This window comes from Typopeltis vanoorti, chromosome 10 (genome assembly GCF_054136105.1).
Source record: "Typopeltis vanoorti isolate ZY-2024b chromosome 10, IOZ_Tvanoo_1.0, whole genome shotgun sequence".
In the NCBI taxonomy this organism is placed as follows: domain Eukaryota; kingdom Metazoa; phylum Arthropoda; class Arachnida; order Uropygi; family Thelyphonidae; genus Typopeltis; species Typopeltis vanoorti.
In genome coordinates this window covers 50,237,219-50,262,064 of record NC_143558.1, presented here as the reverse complement: position 1 = coordinate 50,262,064, position 24,846 = coordinate 50,237,219, and the positions used below count along the sequence as shown (strand labels likewise).

At 37.4% G+C, this 24,846-nt stretch overlaps 1 protein-coding gene across 1 annotated transcript in view; it reads right to left on the bottom strand.

Moving 5' to 3' along the window:
- LOC150102409 (calpain-B-like) overlaps positions 1-24,846 on the bottom strand; it is a 913,019-nt gene that overhangs the window by 78,324 nt on the left and 809,849 nt on the right. The window contains exon 16 of the mRNA XM_090399770.1: positions 14,018-14,153. Within this exon, the coding sequence (XP_090255896.1) occupies positions 14,018-14,153 (136 nt within the window). The remainder of the gene's footprint in view (positions 1-14,017; positions 14,154-24,846) is intronic.

The following is a 24,846-nucleotide window of genomic DNA, read 5'->3' as shown; positions in this document are numbered from 1 at the left end:
ACTTTTCAAAATTATATCATTAAAGGATTGAGCATATAAATTTAATTTATACAATAAATTCCAGTAAATTTTTCAATCATAATTCTTGGGTTTTTGATTTTATCAAAATGGAGAAGGAAAAAAAATTATCCAAGTCTTCTAGCAAACTTATAATATGTATATTTATAAATTTACAAAACAGGATAAAAGACATAAGACAGTTAAATACAGTAGTTAGTAGCATGCAGCAGTCAGTTTTACATAAGCAAAAACATTCTGTATTAATCTATAAACACATGTAATAACAAGCAAAATACAAAAAATAACAAAACACATGCAATACATGCAGCTGTTAAGAAGCATTAGTGTAAATGATGGTGCTCAATAGTGTGCTCCCATCACCAATTTCGTTTTTGTTTTAGAGTTTATCTTACCATGTTCTACAAGATCCAGTTCCAAGGAAGAAAATGGCAAAAGAAAAAAACATTCTGGTTATTTCTTGAATTACAGATTATAGTATATATATTACATTTAATACAAATACTTTTGTATATTATGAATAAAACTAATGAGAAGTCTTCCTTCAAAACATGCTTGAAAGAAAATTTTCTTTACCTTGTTTATGTATTTTTGATGAAATAACTTATCAAAATGTTTATTAAATGATTTAGAATTTTTTTATTAGTTGATGTACATTTGGAAATCCATGTATCAGGCATGACTAATCAATAACACTATGTAAATTTTTGGATATATTCTGCAGTTAAAAAATTACCATGCATCAAGTTTTTTCATGAAAAAAGTTTCCACATTTTCAAGTTTTTATTCATAATTTATTCTAGTATAAGCAAATAACAAAACCTGCATATGAAGTATCTTTATGACTAGCTAGCTACTTGCTAGCATGAAGTCTGTCTTCACTATAGTTGCCCTAGATATCTCACAAGCTGCAGACACACATACTACCCTACATTATGGAAAGAGCTACTTCTTAGACCAGTTTCAACCTTTATTGAGATCTTGATCTCAATAAATGGGGAGCTAAGTTGGATGTACCGAAGATCGCTCAAAAACACCAGCCATGATTCTCATCTACAATTAGGAAAAATAAATTCTTTCTTTTTTTCTTTGTTCTTATCATGCAATTTCTCTCCTAGCCAATCAATGTTTGGGTAATTTAAGTCATCCATAATGATTACTCGCTTAGTACTCATCAAGGTAAATTGCTGATGCATTTCATCTTCCCCAGCAGCTGAACCATCATGTCTGTAGCAACACTTGATGATATATTTTATCCCGATAGCCTCGACTCTGTAGAACTTTAAGGCACTTTAAGGATATTGACAGAAGAAAGCTGAAATACTTTGGACACATTAAAAGGATGGGAGGACTTCTGAAAAACAGTTCCTGAAATAGAGGAAGGAGTAGACTGTCAATGAGATAAATGGATGGTGTATCCAGAATGACAGATCTTCAGAAAGTTGAAGCCTCTAGAAAAGTATACAACAGGTATACTTTTCTGGAGACTTTTCTATACAACTGTGATGTCCAATGAATAGATGGATGGAGTCTCAGCTTCACATCAAATAGCCTCAAACTCACTTCTGGGATATTATTATTGTTTTCATGAGTTCCTGCCCTAACTGGAAACAAATCATCTGATGTCATTACCCCCCCCCCTTTCTATCTCTTCTGTCCTTCCTAAAAATACTATACCCTTTACACTCGTTACCACATTTGACTCAAATATCAAATTTTCACTAATGCTAATAACCTTAGGCAAAAACATATTTACCATGGCAACAAACTCTACCCCCCTTTGTTTCTGATACATAATACAGATATAACATGTTATCTCCTGGCTTTTATTCATATACTTAGATCTACAGTCTGATTGGCCCAGTTGGGCAACATTCTTTTCCATGCACAGATACACTCAAAAAATATGAATCCAAAGCATAAATTTCCATCCCTATATTAGATTCAAAACCATACTCAGTTACATTCATGTAATTGTAATATTTGCATAGCATAGCTGAATGTGTGCACACACTTTCTCACCATTCTTCCCATGATGATCTAGTTTCCCTGAATCTCTACATTAGGTCTCACAGCCTAATTAATAATTTCTCCAGGCTTCTGATGCCCAATTCATTTAAATACCATCCTCCATCAATTACGTCTCAGTAATGTCAATAAATTTTGGCTAAGTTGGAGTAAGCAATACTTCTGATATTCCCTGGACATTGCATCCCTTGCGAAACATAATAGATAGAAGACTGTTCCAGCAGACAACAGTAAAAGGAATGAAAGAGAAGGAGAAATTTGTCCTGTAGGCTTGACATTTAACTGTTTAAAGAAGTATGTGAGAGATGGACTGCATTTAAATGAGGAAGAATGCAGACATGTAGAGAGAATCTTGTTCTCCAAACAAGTGAGAATGTTAATGCAGTGAAACTAGATGTTGCAAGTTTATTTTTCACTTGGTTAGAATATAATAAATTTAGTTTAATCCTTTATCCAAGTGTGAGCAAACAAAGTTTGTGCCTGAAAGTATCTTCAGGACTAGGGGTAAGGTGGTACAACACCAGGACGACTCCTTGCAAAGGTGGAGCAAGATACCAACACTCCTGTCTCAGTATCTCTCATAATGCAAAACAAATCTCCTTGCGGATATGTCTAAAGTTATGCATTAAGGGAAGGGCCACTACCCAGACTAGTTTCGACCTTTATTGAGGTCTCTTCAGTGGGAGCCAGGCCCAAGTGGAGATACCAGCCAGAAGTATTAGCAGGTCATCTCTACCTATAGGAGTTGCCAATTGGTGTGCCACCTTTTTAATAAATTACTCTGGATTTAGAGAAAGATGTTGAAAATTTTTCAACATCTTTCTCTAAATCCAGAGTAATTCTGCAAATTTCTGCAGATTTCTGCAAACGGGGAACACTTGGCCCTGGTTTAAAGGTCTATCCACTTTTCCGGGACTTAATTCATAGTGATATATTTTTCTCTCTTCCAAATGACTTCATTTCTGCCGCGAGTGAAGACCCTCGGTATAGAGGCAGGCGTCAACATACCGAAGAGGACGTTAGCGAGAGCTCTCGCCGACATAGTAGGGGCACAAAAGATATTTGGTTTTACCCCTTATGGAGCAGTTAGATACCAGGGAGTTGTGAAAGATATAGAAACCAGGAATAAGTTAATGGCAGGTGTAGAATGTGACGGGAAAAAGATCTATCCCTTCGTAGTAGGAAGTCTACTGAAGACACTACGAATAGAAAGGTTCCCTGTAGAATATCTCGAGAAAGGGAGTGAGATAATAAAAAAGGTTTTCTCAAAATGGGGAGATGTACGGGACGTCAAAATCACCAACGATGCTGACTACCCTGACTGGAAGACTGGCGAGGTGACCTTCCTTATGGAGATGAAGGCCGAGGTCCCCAACTTTGTATTTCTAGGCTCTGCCAGGGTAGTAGTCAACTACCCTGGTGTAAGAAAGCAATGTTTTCGGTGTGGATCACTCGAACACCTAGGTGCAGACTGCCCCAAGAACAAATGCAGGAACTGCATGGCGGCAGGACATGCCCTAGCCCAGTGTGAGGCACCTTGCCTGAAATGTGGAAATACAACCCACAAGGTAGATGTTTGACCCAACAGGACACAAGCAGAATGAATAGGAGGTGTTATATCGCCAACCCCAGCAACCACTCCAGTAAATAAACCTGAACCTGAAAAAAAGGACGACATTCTAGTTATAGGCAAAACAGCAGAGGAGCCTAAAACAACGGAGCCGGAAGACTCTCCAGTCATTCAACCCCCAGGTATCGTCACATTAACAACAGGAAATCAAGCCGCCACCACGAAAAACTCAGAATGGAAAATAAAGAAAAAAAAAGAAACATAATGCAATGAAAACTCGCATCGAGACAGAAGAGACCACAGAAGTAGAAGAAATGGAAGCCAGCAACAACACAGAAAAAAGACCAATCAGCCCTGAAGAAGGAGAAACGAAGAGAACAAAACCAGATAACATATGCCCAGAAGAAGTATCTGACTCTGAGGAAGAGGAAGAAAGGGAGATCAGAATAGAAAACCAAGAAGAGACTGAGGAATCAAGAAAAGGCAATATTACCTCAGCCGAGGAATCGGAGGAAGACTCCATCCCTGCCGTGGACGCCCAAAGGGTTCTAATGCACTTAATCCCAGAAGACTCCAAGGTAATCCTCCAAAGGGCAATAGACAAAATAGGAGCACCTATACTCCTCCTCACAGGTCCTGAGACCATAAGCTTCGAATGGGGAGACCTCTATATAGAAAGATTAAGTGAACTAAACCCAGCACAGCTAAAAGGAATCCCTGAACTAAACGAAAAAACAGAAAGGAGGCTGTATAAAGCTCTTCACCAAATAATAAATGGCCGGGAAAAAACAGTAGTCTCTCAAATCTTACAAAAAAATACAACAAAAAAAGAGTTAAGGGCAAACTAAAAACTTGTCCTCCTTTCAGGACCAACTAAATACTTAATTCTATTGTGCAACTTATTGGTTCTCTAGTCCACTAAAGAGGGGGTAGACCTGAGAACCCGGGCTGCGAAGGCTTACGTCGAGGCGGTGCAGCTCCTTGTGGGCTGCATCACTTAGGCCGGGTTCCTCCCCCAACTCTCGGTTCTCTGGTTGATATAAAGTCCACCTCAATACGGATCCCGCTATCACAGTTTTTTTTTCCAGTTGTAAGGCATAGTTTAAGAATAATCTAAGTTCCAAATTTTAACAAACATTTTTCTCTTTTTAGGGGTTATGAGATGACGTCTCCAGACACCTGGATTAATGTAATCTAAAGTTATCTTTTTCGTATAAAGTGAAGTGTAAATTTTAATTTTTTTTTTAGAACAGGTGTAAGGAGATTATGTTTTACAGACCTTTTAGCCACAACCTCTGGGTTATACAGCTAAACAGGTTGACTGAGGCCTCTTTTTACCTCCTACTATCCTACTCTACCTTTCACTCTCTTCCCCTATTACTACCAGCTGACCCTCAGCAATCTTTTATACTCCAAAGGCCGATGATGAAAGACATGAACTCCCATTCTACCTACTCACTGATGAGATCTCAAAAAAGGTCGAAACCGGTCTGGGTAGTGACCTTCTCTCATAATGTTGAACGATAATACAGCTTCTAGGAGTTAAGTTCACATTATGGGTAAATATCAAGAATAGTGATCGGAGCTTGCTTCACCTTTTACATGAGTTGCCTCAGCTTGCACTACCTTCAAGGGTCAGTTGCTGCACTATCCAGGTATTTGCTTACACTTGGAATCGCCAAACTTTATATAGTTTCTATATTCGTCATGAAACTCTTTGAGTTTCTTATTCAGCTAAGAAAAAATATGGGATATAATATTCCTTAACTTAAATAAGTTCATGTCGCCGAATTGAAGCCTTTGGCTCTTCATTATAATTAATACTTTAATAGGACACCTCTTGGCAATTCTCATTAAAGGGATGTAAGTTCTGTTCGCTACAAAATTCGGGGTCTACCCCGAATAGCCCCACCAATGAAACGGTTTCTTTGCCACACTGGAAAACTATTTTCTAGGTGCGCAACACCTAATCATGGCGGGCAACTGGAACTGTATAGAAGATGCACGATATGACAAAATAGGCAGAAATGCTAACAACGGAACTGAAACGTTGCTGCGAAAACTTCGACCTTGTTGATATCTGGAGACAGCAGAATCCACTAAAAGTAGGAACAACGTGGTGCCATGGTCAGATATCAGCGAGGCTCGACAGGTTCTATGTATCCCAGTTTTTAGAACCACATGTTCTTGGGGTACGTCATATCGCTGTGAGAGGTCTGCTAACAGACCACAAAATGGTACTATTAAAAATAAGGATACCAGAAATAACAGAAACAGCGAGAGGTCCTTGGAGGCTCCCTCCCAATTTCCCCAGTCTTTTTAGCGATAAGCTACAGAACCTTTGTAACAAATGGAGAGACACTAACTGGGACTGGGAAACCTGGCTACAGTTCAAGTCGCAGACAAGGGAATTCTTTCAGCGGTGTGAGCGTGAAAGGGCACACCAACAGAGACAGCGTCTGAGGGAGCTCTATAGGGAGCTTGGCTGGTACCGCACCAACGAGCAGAGAAGAATACCCTGTAGCTATCTTATCAGACAGGTAGAAATTGAGCTACAGCAAGAGCGGCAGAGTAGAGTCGAGGACCTCGATTTTCGAGCGAGACTCTATCTCAGATATTTGGAAACACCTTCCGCCGCTTATAATCAACAACAGGTGGAAGCAAATGGTTTACCAGATCCAAGAGAATGGCCAACTGCTAAAATCAACCCCTGAAATACTTCGCTGTTTCCATCAGCAGTACCTCGGCACTTTTTCTGATCAGCAGAGCGCAGATGTTTTCAGTGAGTGGGACATCACACGTCTTCACGAGCATCTTAGTGCTCTGCATGACAGGCCAATAACCACTGAGGAAATTAAAAAAGCCTGCAAAACAATGAAGGCAAGGAAAACTCCAGGGTTGAATGGGTTAGGGATAGAATTCTACCGATCTATCTGGGACTACGCACTACCAGTTTTAGTAAAAATATTTAACAGATTCCTCACTTCGGGAAATATCCCCGAGGAATTCGTTAAAAGCTACACAATTTTTATCCCAAAGAAAGATCGGGATCGCACCTTGGCAGATAGCTGGCGACCGATCTCCCTAACTAATTTGAATTACAAAATATTTGCAAAAATTATCTGCAGCCACATCAAATGTGGTATAGAATCATAACAAGCTCCCAGGTTTACGGAATAATGGGTAGATCGATGGAATTAAATCTCTTTTTCTTAAGAGACCTAATCCGTCTGGCCAAAAACAAAAATTACCCTTTGGCATTTTTCTCTACGGATCTGGAAAAGGCATTCGACAGCGTCAGACACATGTACTTGCAGGACATCCTTCAGAAAATAGGTGCAGGGTGGAAGCTTCGGCAAACAATAAAAAGCATCTATGCAGAGGCCTCCACCCAAATAGCTATCAATGGATTCCTCTCGGAACCCGTTCCTATTACAAAAGGGGTAAGACAGGGCTGCCCACTAAGCCCTCTCCTCTTCTCACTCACGTTAGAACCCCTCATAAGAAAAATAGATAACTCCCCTGCAGTTAGAGGAATACCGTTATCCAAAGTCTCCAGACAGAGCAAAATTGTAGCATATGCCGATGATGTAGTGGCGACGCTCAGAGACTCTGAATCCATCTACATTTATTATTCTGCATTTTGCAAAAATTCAGCATGGCCAGTGGTCTTCGCGTTAATACTTCAAAGACAAAAATTAAAATTTTTGGAAATTTCCATAGAAATAACCTTCCCTATGGTTTAGTTCTGCAAACTCAGCCCCTAACAGTACTAGGCGTCCCATTCACGGCGAACCTGGTACTGCCTGTTAAGAAACTGCGGGAAGAGTGCGAAAAGAAACTAAAACCATTTAAACCCAATTATTTCTCGTTCTACGGAAGAATAGTCATAATAAAAACAGTAATAATCCCCATGCTAATGCATACAATAATTATAACTAATATAAAAAAAACTCAAGAGAATCAACTTTACAAAATACTAATAATTTTTTTTGGAACAGAAGAAGGCATGAGGTTAAAAAAGAATATCTAAATCTCAAAACCAATCAAGGGGGTTTCTCACTTCCGAAATTAAACTGCCTATTCTATGCAAACACTCTCAAAACCATAGGGAAGGCCTAAAAATCTAACCATATTTCAGAATCCCTAATTAAATACTTTCTAGAGCATTTTCTCCCCTGCTTCGGGACCACGGGACATGCTGATCCCAGCGCAGAGAATGGTATAATGGCCAGAATGGTATAATTCATTATGCCAACAGCTTAAAAAATTTAAAACCGAAGGGAGGGAAATCCTAAAATTAAAGCCACATGAAAGATATTGGGAGTTCTTTTAACTTTCCAGATGCGATACGCCTATGGTATCAAGTATCACATCTGGAAAGTGCAGAAAAAGTCCCAAATCAGCGACGAAAACATAATACAAGCCAGAATACTCAGCGGGATCTATTTCTACATCCCTAGGTTTTTCGCACAAGAAAGGCATATACCAGGAGATTTGTAAATAAATGGCGCAAACCTCCTATCCTCTGTGTCCTGAGACAGGGCCTAATCATACCGTGTCTGTTCCTTTAAAAAGTCACATCTGATTTTCTTTCTTTCTCCATGTGTTCTTACAGTTCATATAGGAGGGGGCAGATCTGAGAACTCAGGCTGCGAAGGCTTACTGCGAGGCGGTGCTGCTCCTTATTAGCGGCATCTTTTGGGCCAGATTCTTCCCCCAAATCTTGTTTTCCCTGTGGTGTAAGGTTGGCCAGTTCTTTACTGCTTCTTTTATATATATATATTAAAAAGAAAAAAAAAACATTCATAACTTTTTTATGCTCTAATTCATGCAGAAATGCTTTCATTCCCACAGTAATTTTACCTTTTGACTCCCATAGCTAAGTGTCCATTTTTTTTTTTTTTTTTTTTTCGGAAAAAAAAATAAAAAATCTGGCTTAAGTTTTATACTAAAACAGGTGTTAGGAGAGGACCTCCATAGACACCTGGTTAGTTAAATTGTTAATTGTTAACTATTATACGAACGCATAATAGTTAAGAAAAGTTTATTTCAAAGTTTTTTTTAAAGAATAGGTGCAAGGAGAAGATGTTCACAGACCTTTTAGCCACAACCTCTGGGTTATACAACTAAACAGGTTGACTGAGGCCTCTTTACTACCTCCTACTATCATACTCTACCTTTCACTCTCTTCCCCCTCTTACTACCAGCTGACTCTCAGCAATCTTTTATACTCCAAAGGCCGATGATGAAAGACATGAACTCCCATTCTACCTACTCACTGATGAGACCTCAAAAAAAAAGGTCGAAGCCGGTCTGGGTAGTAACCTTCTCTCATAATGTTGAACAATAATACAGCTTCTAGGAGTTAAGTTCACATTATGGATAAATATCAAGAATAGTGATCAGAGCTTGCTCCGCCTTTTACATGAGTTACCTCAGCTTGCACTACCTTCAAGGGTCAGTTGCTGCACTATCCAGTTATTTGCTTACGCTTGGAATCGCCAAACTTTATATAGTTCTATATTCGGCATGAAACTCTTTGAGTTTCTTATTCGGCTAAGAAACAATATGGGATATAATATCCCTTAACTTAAATAAGTTCATGTCGCCAAATTAAGAGCCTTTGGCTCTTAATTATAATTAATACATAAATGCGACATTAAATTCCTACACTATGGTAAAACAGACCTGTTAAGCCATGCACTTTGAACATGTCACAGAATCAACTGGAAGGGCACCAAATCCCTACACCACACCAAAACTGGTTTGAAAGGAAAGAAATTTCAAGGAAGCTTGTGAAAAGCTGAAACATCATCAGAATTTAAACAGGAATGATGGATTAGTAATTTCAAGAATCTGGAGGATCCATTTGCAACCAATATAGCATCCAGAACATGATGAAAGAATCCCAACACAAGAAAACCTTAATATAAGAGGACTATAGAGATGTGTTTAATGTAGTTCCACTATAAAACTTTATTTTTATTTAGTTTTTTTTTTCTCTGTCATCTGTATATTATTATACTGATATGTATAAAAAATGAGTTTATTTGGTTAATTAGTTTATATTTTTGTATATATTTTATTTATTATTATTTGAAAAAAATTTTTCACCAGAGGTCAGGCTAGAGTAAATGATTAACCACCTTACCGGCCATTATGAATCAAATACGCATCATGATACGCTTCGTATCCATCATATATTTCAATGTAATATCAATGGTATTACAATTATAATATGCACTTCACATCCATGATAACCTTGACGTCTGTAGACGTCTTGGCCAGTAGCGTGGTTAACAAAACATTTAGATTTATCTTACTTTTGGGTAGAGTCAATAGCTTGTGTCCAATGCATATGTATGCTTTTCTGATGATGACCTCGATATAGAGATCAAAACATCAAGAAATCAAAACATTAATTATAAGTAAAGTAATTACTCCAACATGCGTGTTTTTGTCTCCATAAATTCTTCACTATGAATTTAAACTGTTGAGCGGTAATTACAGGTTTGACAATATGAGAGTTATCTTGTTTGGTGGAACATGGGGTTTGGTGTTTATCATGTTTATCATGTTTGGTGGGACAAGAGGCCATTTCTGGATGTTGCGAAAGGAAGGCATGAGCAAGATGGTGAGGAGTTGTTTCTTTGCATAGAGGGTGGTTGAGCTATGGAATGCATTTCCTGATAGGGCAGTGAGAGCCCGAACGGTGATTGAGTTCAAGCAATGGTATTGATAGACTGTTTTCTAGAGTGGACCACCCATGATTAGTCTTGTGGCTCATGGAGGCTATGAATAATAATAATAATAATAATAATAATAATAATAATAATAATAATAATAAAAATAAAATGTATTATCATGAATAGATAAATTCAATTTTTTTGCATAAAGCATTGTGCTGTGACTTTATACATCAATACTTCAAGATCTCATTTAAGCTATGAGTAGTTTCCACATGAATTCAAAGAATTCAACATCAAGAAACATTAATGAACAATTAATGTTTCCTAAAAGGTGCAATTAATAAACATTAATCACCATCCCTCCTGAAAAACAAACCTTGTGTACTCTCTCATCCATCACACCTTTAACCCGGCATTAGTAAGGTGGGGTCACAGACCCCAAAGATTTTAAATTGACTATAACTTGTTAACAAAGCATGGCAGTGAGTCATGCCTCACTCTAGCTTCCCCCCCTCCTGTAATGCACTACTCGATGACATAGACGACAGGCTGTTGCATGCAAGCAAGTTTAGTGTGCAGAGGTGTAAAGTGTGCTGGGGTCCACCAGACCCCACCTTACAAAGTGTGACTATATTTACTTCCAAAACCTAAGTTGTTTTCATGTATATTTTACTAAAATATTATCGTTACTGCTGTGTCTTCTATATTTTTACATACCAACTATAAGCAAATAAGTTTTCATAAATATTTAGAGGGTATTTTGAGAATAATATCTTTTTTTTTTACCAGATGAGTTATGAGCAGGAAGAAGAGAGGTTACGTCAACTTATAGATGATGCTTTGATAGATGAGGAGTCATTTAGTGGAGATGATGTTAGTGAAATTGATTTAGAATTAGTCAGTAACCCTGAGTCTGATACAGAACAAGACTGTGAGGAAGAATCTTAAACAATATGTAATCTAATATTGATTAAAAAGATATGGATTTCTATAATACACTACATTATTTGGGTGGGTCTGTGGGACCCCACCTTACCACTTTTGTTGCATTTTTCCACCTCATCAGCTGGGTTAATAATGAAATCTCCATACAGTGTCACTTTTGAGTCATTTGTCACCTCTTTTTCTCTGCTTTTATTCTATTCTTTCACACTCTTCCATTGATATTCACCAAGTATCTAATCTCATTTCTCATCTTAGTAATTTCATTTTTCAATTCTTGTATTCCAGCAATCACACTCTTTTTCATACTGGCAATCACTTTTGCTTCTGCTCCATCAGTCATATTCTTTTTCCATTTCTGCAATCACATCTGCTTTTGCTCTTTTACTCTTTCTGTCATGTTCTCTTTTGGTCTTGCAATCATGCTCACTTTTGCTCTTTCAGTCTCTTTTGGTCTTGCAATCATGCTCACTTTTGCTCTTTCAGTCTCTTCTGCATTCACAATCAGATGCTTTGTACACCCTCTTCACTTATACCATTCTAATTCTGATGTTCTTCACTGCCTTCTGCCTTTCATCTAATATTAAATCATCATTCTCAGCTTTTATTTAACACATTGCAGTCCATCAAAATATCACATACATTTTCCACAGATTCATACCCTCTCACTTCTCTTGTTCAATCTCCTGACAACAAACCATCTTTGGAAAATCTACACCACTTGCCACATTCCAGTTTCATGCTGCATGTCTAGTTGTTCTTATTCTCACTGTCTCATTTTGCCTTTGTTAATCATTAGCTGTATAACACAAAAATCATGACAAAACCTACTTCAGTCTATCCTTATAGAGAGGCATTCCACAAACATTTTGCCATTTTGACAATTATTATGTATTCACTCTCAACTATCACTAATTATCACTTAAATACATAAGTTTTTCATTAATAAAACTTATCTTGGCATGAGTAGTTCGACAAGTGATCTTCTTCTTCTGATAACATATATGAAATGGGAAATTTCATGAATATGTGAAGAGCCAAAGGCTTCAATTCGGTGACGCAAATTATTTAAATTAAGGGATATTACATCCCATATCGTGCATGAAGTCCCATATTCGGCATGAAACTCTTTGAGTTTCTTATTCGGCTATGAAACAATATGGGATGTAATATCCCTTAATTTAAATGGGAAATTTCATTTCTCAGTTCTATCCTCTACCAGGGACATACTGGGGAAGTGGGTAAAATAATATACAGGATTACCTAGATCAAAAACACACTGACAAATAGAGATAAGGAAATTATAATTCTTCTATAAGGAATGCTGTTCACAGATTTAGTTACCTGGATTTTTTGGAGATAAGGAAGTAGTAAAGAGGATTAAAAGGTAAGTCATATCAAAAGGGTGAAATGCCTGTGGAATGTCTCTCTATAAGGATAGACTGAAGATTTGTTAGCTACAAAATTTGGTTAAGAGGTGGGGAATATGAGAGAAACATATAAGTTACTAAGAGGGAGGAGGAATTTAGAGGAAAGATAGAACTTTTTCAATACTAGCCAGGTAGAGGAGAGAACAAAGGTTCATCTTGGAAGTTGAGTGAGTGTGGTTAGCAAGGAAGTGATGACTAGATTTTTTTGAATGAAAGCAGTGAATGAGTGTAATGCATTACCAGCTGTAATTTTGAATGCGCTCTTAGCGAATGAGTCTGATGAGAAGTATGGTAGGCACTAAGTAAATAATGATTAATGTGAACTTCCTGCAATGAGCATTCAGACTCCATGGAGAAGCCCAGATAATAATAATAATAAATTTTTTATACTTCAGTCTTATACTTAGTTGGCAAAAATTTTGAAGATTTGGCTAATGATAATGATATAATAGCTACTTTAGTCAAAAGGACTAAATGTCAACTGGATTTTTGTCAAATTGTTACAATAGTAATGGATTATATAAATGGGAACAACTTGGAAATGTTAATTGTCAAATTATTATACTCTTGTTAAATAAGAATGTTTTTTTCGATTGGAATAGGTCCAAGTTCGATTCTCGTCGTGATGGGAGGAATATTTATGTGGACTTTTTCAATCGAAGTTGAGTTAGCCGATCTCATAAGGAGGTAGCAGGGTTTTTCCTCCAGGAAACTTGGGTGTTTCAATCCACATACAGACAAATCGGCCCTTCAGAACACATGCAATTTACAGACAAAAAAATACTAGTTGTGGTGGGTGGTAGATGGCGTTGATGGAGATATTTGTTATAGTCTGACCACATAAGTGAGAGCTGTTGCTGGAAGACTGCCAAGAAGAGTCAATTCATGTTGAAGGGGAAAAAGAAATAAGGCAATGTACAAATTGGTCACCAACACGTGAAATCACGTGCTTTATACGTAAAATTTTCCAACAGTTATACAAGCAAAATAGTTACCACTTTAAAAACTACAATAATCATAAAAGAGAAGTTAATTTTCCACCCTGTAATAATAAACACTCATCCCACAATACGGATTGATTACCCTATCATTGGAATGGATTCTCCTTCTTTTGACATGCGCAGAAGTGTCGAAGGGTTTCGTATCTGTGGGCATACTATATACAGTATAGTACAGGTTCGGTGTAGTGGAGGAGACAGTTGTATAGTAGGTATCCTCCTGCGATGAGTCTTCGGACTCCTTGGAGGTGTCACGAATAATAATTATACAATAAGTAATCAGAATTTATCAGTGTCCAAGTATACCACATAAAAATACTAATGATCTAATAATATTACCATTTCTAAGGGCAAAATTTAATATTTCTTTCAATTCATAACAGTCTATTTCTAAGTCTTCTCCAGCAAGTTTGGCAAAGAATTCTTTGATTTGATCTTCTTTACTTTTTTCTTCCTCTGTTTCTGATACCTGGACCTAAATCAGAAAAATTCTCTTAAGACATTTTTTAGTTCAATTATAAAACTTTCAGAATATCTACCTGCCTGTATTTAAAAACATTCTTATTATATAAAAAAATATGTAATAGTTTATAACATATCAATTATAAAACTAAAGAGTGACATACATTATTTATTTCTGATAATTATGTTCTGAAAATGTGTTTTAGTTCAGATGAATAAATTTTCAGTCATGAAGTCATGAACTTAAAAACATATATTGGGTAATTATTGTCAAACAAAGCTTTTTTCATGATCGTATAACTGATGAATTCAACAGAAGATGATAGGGCATCAGCAATGAATGAGCAATATTATATTAAGTGCTTATTGTAGGGATAATTGTATAAAAACTGAATGAGAATGAAAGCTATGGAAAGTGATACTTTTAGTACCACTCTGCATAGTATTTTCATAGCAAATAGTAGAAAATGTATATGTTATCATTATAAGAGAGGTAAAGATAGATGCAAATGAAGATGGAAGTGGTATGAAAGTGATGGAAGATGTGCACAGGATGAAAACAAGTGAGGATGAACTTAATGAGACCAATGTTAAGAAAGATTTAAAGTTGAAAAATAAGTTAAGACATACAGGATTTCCATACATCTGTAAAAAAAAAAAAAAATGTTGGAATTTGCGATGTCCATAATCAAGAAAAACACAAAAAAACTGTCCTAGGAATTTTAAGACATATTTTTTATAATTAATTTATCCTGTGAATTTGATTTATATTCTTGTTTTCATTCATATTTTACCCTGGTATAAACTAACTGCTAGCATACAATACAGCTAGTCATGAAATCATTTCAGTGCAAACTTTTCTTATTTGGCTAAAATATGGATGAAATCAATAAAATTTCTTGTCAAGCACAATATAGTGGTGTACCTCAGGGTTCAGTCCTTGGGCTATTGTTGTTCAGTCTATACATTAATGACATTAAGGGGTCTAATCCAGTTGGCCAATCTGACATCCAGACCCATGTGCTGCAACTTAAATATCAGCTTATCATGTGGCACCCTGTCAAATGCCTTCGCTAAGTCTAAGAAAATTGCAGTATATGCCTTTCCCTCATCTAATGTTCTTGTAACTTTATTATAAAAGGCTAGCATACTGCTAAAACAAGAGCACCCTTTCACAATTCCATGTTGACTCTCACAGATAACATTACCCTCATCTACCCAATGCTGTATACAGTCCCTCACTACTTTCTCCAAGATCTTAACAACTACTGATGACACACAGACTGGCCTATAATTAGACACTTCCAGTCTGTTACCACCCTTATGCAATGGCACTATCTTACCTTCCATTCCCTGGGCACCTTTGCCGAAGCCAGACTTTCATTGAAAAGCCAGGTTAAAGGCACTGTCAGTTCCCTAGCACATTCTCTCAAAACTCATGGTGAAATACCCAGTCCCACAGCTTTACTGACATCCAGAGTCCTCAGTATCTGAAACACACTCTCCTCCTGTACCTCTAAACCTTGAACCAGCCCTATCCCTCTAGCATTAAAACTGACTCCTCTAGGATGAAATACTCCAATAAAGTGTTCATTGGCCAGTTCCACTATGTCCTCTGCATCAGTCACTCTATTCCCATTTTTATCCCACAATATCATTCTTCCACAGTCATTTCTCCTCCTACTGGCCACATAGCTAAAAAATTCCTTATGATTTTCTTTGGATCTTAGGGCAAATCTCCTCTCATATTCCAGTTTCGCTTTCCTTACCACACTAGTCACTCTTCTGGCCTGTGTCTTATATTCTTCATGCATCTTCTCTTCACCTGTCTCCTTATATCTCTTCCATAGCCTCTTTTTCACATGCAATTCCTGTTTAATATTGTTTGTCATCCACTTTACTCCAAATTGTGTCCTCTTCTTCACTCATGGTATACAACTTACCATTGCTGCTAACAAATATTCTTTCACAATTTCCCACACACTAATGATATCCCGGCCTTCCAATTCCTCTCTCCATGAAACTTCCTGAAGTTGACGTCTAAGACTATTATAATCACCTGCATTATAATTCCACATAAGTTCCCGTCTCTTTGATACTCCTACATGTCTATTCATTTTCCAAGTCAAAACCATATGGTCACTCTCTCCAACTGGTGGGAGAGATGTCAACTCAGTTATTATCAACTCTTCTGATGCTATAACCAAATCCAAAACACTTGAACCTCTGGTTCCCTCTGTTACATGTTGCCTAAGACATTTCTCCCTCAACAATTCTAGAAATTCCATTCCCCTATTGCTACATGCATCTTCCTCTCTCCAATTTATACTACTGTAGTTAAAATCTCCCATAATAATCATTCTTCTTGCACTTGCCAAACTTAGCTGTCTAAACATCTCCTGGTCCCCATCCTCTGTGCTCCTGGGTCTGTAGCAACACCCCACTAAATATCCTGTCTTGCCTACCTCTACCTCACACCATACGCTCTCAAAATCATTTGTCTCACTTCCTTCCAAAACCTCCACTCTTAGAGGACATAGGTCATCACTTATCATAAGCAGTACCCCACCACCACGCTTTCCCCTCCTATCCTGCCGAAAAATGCTATACCCAGCGACTTCTATTCCTGTTGTTATATCCCCTTCTGTCAACCACGTCTCGGTGATTGCAATAATTTTTGGCCAGGCTGATGCTATCTGCACCACCAATTCCTCTCCCTTATTCCGGATACTCCTGGCATTAGTATAAAGCATATAAATGCCATTGTTTCTATATGCAGCATTATCCCTTCTAGAGTCCACTGGGCTCAGTGTTACCTGACATCTTCTCCCTTCTCCCAAGTATCCATTCCCACAAGAGGCCACCCCTGCTATCATCCTCCCTGGGACACACTGACTCATTCAGAACAGCAATCTCTCCAGATGCCTACGTCCTTCCTCATTCAAATGTAAACGGTCTGTCGCATACAATTCCTCTCTTTCCTCAAACGCACTTCAAGCATCCACATATACCAGTCCTCTCTTGTCACACATTCTCACTATTATGCCATTCAATATCACCACTCTTCTGCTCAGCTCATCATTATCATACCTAGGCAACACGCACACTATTTTTCCTCTCTCTGTCTTCTTCTGTACAGTCTCAAGCAAAAATCTCATATCTCTCGCTGCCCGACTTACATTACCACTCAAGTAATTCGTTCCTACCATCATAATCATCTCATCCACCCTTTCACCTCTCTTAATTGCCATAGACACCCTTTCTATTGTTCTTCCTGGCAAACACTCCTCATGCATCCTATCTTGAACACCATGGATCATTGAGTCGCCATACATTATACCTCTTACCATTCCCTCTCTCCTATTGTTTCCATTCTCTCCTCTTCTTTCATTCCCATAGGTCTCTCTCATTCCCTCTCCTCTACTGCTATCCTCTCTTCTAGCACTCCCATACCTCTCTCTCCTACTGTTTCCATTTTCTCCACTTCTAGCACTTCCATATCCCTCTCCCATTCTGTCTCTCGTACTGTTTCCATCCTCTCGTCTTCTAGCATTCCCATACCTCTTTCTCATTCCATCTCTTCTACTGTTTCCATTCTCTCCTCTTCTAGCACCTCCATACCTCTCACTCATACTCCCTAAATTCTCTCTCTCTCTCCTACTCTGATTCGCCTTGCATTTATCTCTTCCATTCTCCTAATCCTATCTTTCATACTTCTGCTCTCATTCACAAGACATTCCACCTCCTCTTTCAACTCATCTATCTCCCTCTGCAGGTCAGTCACTCTTAATCTAAATTCACTCTCCCAAACAAAACCATCTCCTAAACTTTCACAGTCACTCACACCTTCCACACTACCAACTATTATATTCTCATTCATATATATCTTTTTTTCATTCTCTCCTATCACACTACTTGTCTTCCTACATTCATTCCCCGTTCCTGGAGCAACAAAGTCGGATATCGATATTTCTAATGCACTTATTTCCTTCAACTGCCTGCATTTTGCGCACATACACTCTCCGCTCTCTTTCACAAGCCACATACCTAATTCCCGAGACGCATACATGCCACAAGTACTGCATGCCACAAAGTCCCTTATGATACTGCTTATATTGAGTTCTTAAATGGCGGAGGACTTGGCGATATGCCACTTGTGACTGCTGCTGAATCCGCCATTATTCCTTACTGCCGAGTAGCGTAATCTTTAATAATTATTCAATTAATAAATTCCGTTAAATAAATAAGAATAAAAAAAGTACAAACAAAAAAACATTTAAGTACTAAATATAATTAAATAAAATGAAATATAACTAAATACAGTAACGAAAACTTAGCTTCGTTTTGTCTTCCACCATTATGCATTCGATTCCAACGGTAACCAAAATATATTATATCACGACAGCAACTAACTTCCAAAAAACAACCACTGAAGTACACTCGTATTCAGAGAAACAATTTAGCACTCAAAAACATAGAAAAACGGGGGGGGAAAATGGACTATTCACCGATTAAAAATCACTTTCTTCTGCACAGCTCAAATTCACTGGCTGTCTGATAGGTATCAGAGAGTCGTGTATGGTGGAGCAGTTTCAAGGAGGCAAAGGGTTACAAGTGGGGTCCCACAGGGCTCAGTACTAGGACCTATGTTGTTTAACCTTTATATCAATGACATTGCCAGTGGATTGCAAGGGGATATTCAGTTGTTTGCAGATGATGCGAAGCTGGGAAGGATTATTAGTAATAGTGCAGATGTGGTAGCCCTGCAAGAGGATTTAAATAAGCTAGATAGATGGGCAAATGAATGGGGGGAGGGGTGTCGGTTTAATGCAGCAAAATGTAAGGTCTTGAGGTTTGGGAAACATCGATGGAATGCTGCATACTCTATGGGAGGAGTTATACTGGAGGAAGTAGGGGGAGACAAGAGATCTGGGGTTGATGATTGATAGAAACCTGAAATTTAGGGGACATATTGCAAAGGTGGTGAAGGTAACACAGAGGATTGCTGCAATTATGAGAAGGACACTGACCTGCAGAGATAAGAGGGTTATCATTCCGTTGTAAGTCTCTGATCAGACCACACTTGGACTATTGTTCTCAGATTTGGTCCCCAGGATTTGAAGGGGATAAATTAACTGCGGAAAGGATACAAAGACGGATGACAAAGATGGTTTCAGGACTGTACAAGCATAGTTATGAGGATCGGCTGAGGGAATGTGGACTGCAGCGTTTGGTGGATAGAAGAAGGCGAGGTGATATGATTGAGACTTTTAAACTGTTGAGAGGTGGTTACAGGGTTGACACTGGGGAGTTCTTTCACTTGGTTGAACAGCGGGAAGGAGTGATGACAAGAGGCCATCCCTGGAAGTTACGAAAGGAAACTGTGAGCAAGAGGGTAAGGAGTGGTTTCTTTGTGTGGAAGGTGGTTGAACCGTGGAATGCATTGCCTGATGGAGTGGTGGGAGCGAGAACGGTCAATGAGTTTAAAGAGTGGTATGATAGACTTTGTGTTTCTTAGGGGGGACCTCCCCTCGATGAGTCTTGAGACACTATGTTCTTAGGAAGGACCTCCCACGATGAGTATTTTGACTCCATGGAGGTCTGAATAATAATAATAATAATAATATGCAATTGTTTGCTGATGATGCAAAGGTAGTTTGGACAATTAGGGATGCTGCTAAATCTAGCACATACAGAATGATCTGAATAGGCTAGAAATTTGGAAAAACAAAAATGACTATCAGTTTAATGATAGTAAGTGTAAAGTTATGTACTTTGGTGATATGAGATTTCCAGCAGCATATTATATTAGCAGGATTATGCTACTACAAGAAATTGATGAGACTAGCCATCTTGGTGTAATGGTGGATATGAACTTGAAGTTCAGAGGTCACCTAGCAAAATTTGCAAAAACAACTGAGAGGATAATTGTGATGTTGAAGCAAAGCAAACCTTGACATGTAAGGATAAGGAAGTCATTTTTCCTCTTTATAAGGTCTTGATAAGACTACACCTGGAGTATTGTGCACAGATTTGGTCTCTGTTCTGTTTAAGCTTAAAACTGTTTATAAAGCTTATTTTTTTCACTGATATGTCAGAAATACATTTTCACAGAAATATTACTTCAACTCACTGCATACATAGCAGTAACATATATTTTTAAAAAAATATGGTGGTAGAACAGTTTGGAGAGCTTCAAAAGTTAAGTTGTTTAGTTTTAAAAAAAAAGTGATATTTAAAAATTTTGTTAGAAGAAGATTGTATCATGGTGTTAATGAGATTTAAGTTAAAAGTTTTGTTTTAAATATAGTCAATATAGTCTTTTTGCATGGTAAGTTACATAGCATAGTAATGTAACTGATGAAAAGCAGAACAATGGCATCCAAGGCATCACTGTTTAAAAATTTAATCAAAGGGACTTCGTACAGTGCAATGTCTGCAAGATGTATGCAGTACTAAAAGCAAATTGTATTTGGTTTGAAATTAATAGTGGTGGGAAAGTGCACTGAAATGCTATGAAAGTGAGAGTCAGAAGTGCATGTCAGGTTGTGAGAATGAAGTGGTGGATGGAACAGAGAATACGTGTGAATGTGTGTGTGATGGAATGCAGATAGGATTGAAAGAGAGGTTAAAAGTGACAAACTTTTTAATGAAGAGCTGGCTGTAATGAGGGGGGGGGACAGCTCAGTTACGTGGAGTGATACACAGGACAAAGCAGGAGCCGTAATGAATGCAGAAATGTCTGGCGAGTCCATCAGCTGCTATCAGAAAGAAAGAAGTGCCAAATAAGATAAATGAGTGTCTGACTAAGAGAGAAGGAAAGATCAAGGAGCAAGTCTTGTATGATGATTTAATCACAAGAGGTATGATAGGTGAGAGATTGACAAAATCATGCTTTCCAGGTGCAAAAATTAATGAGGCTGTTAGAGCACTAAAGGGTAAAGTGAAAGAGTTGATTGTTTTGGCTGTAACAAATGATTTGAAAGGAAAAACGTATAGCATGAGGGAGAACGTGAAAGAATTAATAAAAGAAAAGAACTGGAAGTAACAAAAGAAAAGAGTGAAATAGGTTAAGATAATGAGTCTGTTGCCGTGATATGACAGAGCAGAACTGAGAAGGAGGGCCATAATAGCAAATGACTTGATGCATAGGTTATGCAAGAGGAGTTGTGTGGAGTTTGTGGATGTGGAGAGCTTGATGAGTGAAAGGACTTATACAAGAGGGATTGCTTGCATCTGAATGGATTTGGTGTTCAGAGTATGAAAAAAGTGTTGTTGAATGAAGTGGATGTGCAAAATGGAGAAACTAGAGCTTTTAGGAGCGAAGCTGTTGAGTGGACATCAGCGAGGTAGATGAGTGTAAGAAGGCACATAAAATGCCTAAGTGAATACCACTGGTAAGAAACCAGAATGGGATAGTTAGTATAAAGCATCAGGATGGTGGTCAGAGCCTAAGGGGTTTCTGCACCAATCACATACACTAATGCCAGGGTCATTTGGAACAAGTGGCAGGAGGAGGAGTTTTTGGCATTGGTTAGTTCATCCTGGGCAAAGGTTATTGGCATTAGGGAAATAATGGCTGACAGAAGATGATATAGTTAGTGGGATGGAATGTGAAGAGTACAGTGTGGATAGAAAGAAGATAATGAGGGTAGTGTTATTGATAATAGCTGATGAACTGCAACCAAAGAGAGTAGAGTTCAACTGCAGAGCCAGTGAAAATAGCACATTTGAGGCTATCTGGTGTGATATAGTGGCCAGAACAATATAACATACAAGTGGATGCTGCTATAGACCAGGGAATGGAAAAGATGATTAGGATCGTATGTATCGACAAATAGGCTTAATCAGTGGATGGGGTGAGTAATTATTATGGACAATTTCATCTATTGGAACACATATTAGAAGGAAGAGAGGACACATGGGAGGAAAGAAATGGAATTTATGCAGTTACTGAGGAATAATTACCTGAGACAGCATGTGATGGAATATTGGAATATACTAGGGGTTTGAGAGTGCTCAATCTAGTAAATGATTCTAAGAATTTGTCTATAATTAATATGACCACATTGCCACAAACTGCTGAGAATAATCACATGGTCTTGACCTGGAGGTAGCTGAATGTGTGGAATTTTCAATTAAGAGGGGGTATATGTGGAATTACAGGAGTGGTCAGGGCTGCCACTCCTTGGGATTTTTCCCAAGATCTAGGGAATTTAGCCACTACCTAGGGATTTTTAATAAAAAAACTCCCAAAATCTTGGGACATTTGAACAAAAGTTTGAATTTTAATATTTTTGTCATATTTTACTATTATATTCACGAATTTGTTTTTTTTTTTTTTTGATAAATCTGATAAATAAACCATTTTTGCTCTGTTCTGGTTTCGTTTTCCTTTCTTATCACACAAGTTTTACATCGTTATTTTACATCGTTATATTAAACAGTATTATTATAGCGCAACCTCTTGCAGTATTTTGTAGAGATACTTGTGCTTGTACAGTGTTTGACAAATTGTTTAAATTATCAATATTTTTACTTATTTTCATATTTATGGTACTTCCAATCCAACCATATGGAGCCATCAAAGAAAAACAGAGGTGGTATTTTCAAGCATTTAAAGAAGATTGGTTAAAATATCCTAATTAAAAGATTGGCTGCAGCAAGACGTGAACAGCAAAGATACCAGTTACTGTAAGTGTTGTAATATTACATTTAAAAATGCAAACAAATCTGCACTAATAAAACATAAAGCTTCAGCCAAACATAAAAGTAATTATTAGTCTGCTAAGTCGACAGCTGTTATTTATTACTCAATTTCTTAATAAGAAAGCATCAACAGAGGATAAACAATTAGCTAGGAGTGAGTTAATAATTGCTGGCTTCTTTTCAAGCATAACATCCCATTTTCTCGTGTTGATCATTTTGTAATGATGTGTAAACACACATTTCCAGATAGCCAAATTGCTGGAAAGTCGGCAATGAAGAAAACTAATCTTTCTTATGTTATTCAGGATGGAATATCATTCCATGAAAAGTCTCAACTTATCGAAATATACAAGAATCAAAAATTTTCAATTATAATAGATGAGGGTACAGATATATCCGTCACTCAAATCTTGGATGTTGTTGTACGGTATTTTGATACAGATAAAAAAGATGTAGCTGATGCATTACTAGACATAGTATGTGTAGAGAATGGAAGTGCTAAAAGTCTTTACAGTGCTGTCAAAACTCTTCTGCTGGATAATGGCATTCCTCTTAGCAATATCATTGGGTCTGGTAGTGATAACTGTTCCTCCATGATGGGCATTAAGTGGATTTCAGAAACTGTTGAAAGATGACGTCCCATATGTTTTTGTTATGGGTTGCGTTTGTCATTTATTTGCTCTATGCGCTAGTCATACAGTCAGTGTTTTACCCTCATACTTAGCAGCTTTTCTAAAGGATTTAACCTCCTACTTCTCCCACAGTGCTAAGCGGCAAAGAGATTTTGTACTCATTCAAGAAGCTGCTGATATAGCTACACATAAAATTCCCAAACTTTCTCAAACCAGGTGGCTGTCGAGGGAAAAAGGGGTATCAACTATTTTAGAATAATATGATGCATTAGTTCTATACTTTCAAAATGAATCAAGGATAGATAAAATTGACAATGCCAAAAAAATTTAAGATACACTTACTGACCTTGGAACTAGACCAATACTTTTTTTCCTTCATTATATTCTTGAAAAAGTAAATACACTTAATATAGATTTTTAATCAGAGCATTTCAGGTTACACCAACTATTCCTAAATGTATCAACAGAATATCCCAATTTACTTAGTTGCATCATTAAAGATGAGATTTTAAGAACAGCTAAATTATCAGAAATCGATCCAAGAAACCAAAACAACTATAAAAATGTCAATGATATTTAATTTGGTGGTAGAGCAATGGCACATTTAATTAGAAACCCTTTCAAAGATAACTCTATTTTGTTGAGATTTAAAAATGATTGTTTAAAGGTTCTTGTGGAACTTAGTTCGCAAATAAAGAAAAGATTTGTCTTCGAAGAAGACAGCATTGTTGGAAAATTACGAATCTAGGACCCAAAAGTTGCTAGTGACCCTAGCCAGTCACCATCTACCATTATTCCTCTTGGTGCTCAATTCCCCTCACTTGTTGATGATATTAGGTTAAATCAAATAGATGATGAGTGGAGAAGTTATCGTCTCGTAGCATCAGATCTACCAATTCCTAAAGATATTGGCATTCATTATTCTGCCGCATTCATCTGCATGTGTGGAGCGAATTTTCTCACAAGTGAATTGTATAAAAACAAAATTAGCGAATTCATTAAAAACAGAAACTGTGAGAGACAGAATCCTAGCAAAGCAGTGCTTAGCGAGACAAAATGCAACATGTACTTCTTGGGAGCCACCGAAAACATTAATCAAGGAGTTGGAAAGTCACACAGTTCATAAGAGATATAAAAATCGACTTAATACCACAAAGCAGCAAAGGGAATGTGATCAATTACCAGAAGATATTGGCGATGAAGAAAAGGGAGGAAATGTCGATTAAAGTAAGTTAAGCATGTATTCTTTGTATAATTTTTATACGAAGAATACATGATATTAACAAATATGTTAATATTAAAGAATACATGACATTATATTAAAAACTTATACTTTTTTTTTAAATGAAAGTATACTTTGTTACA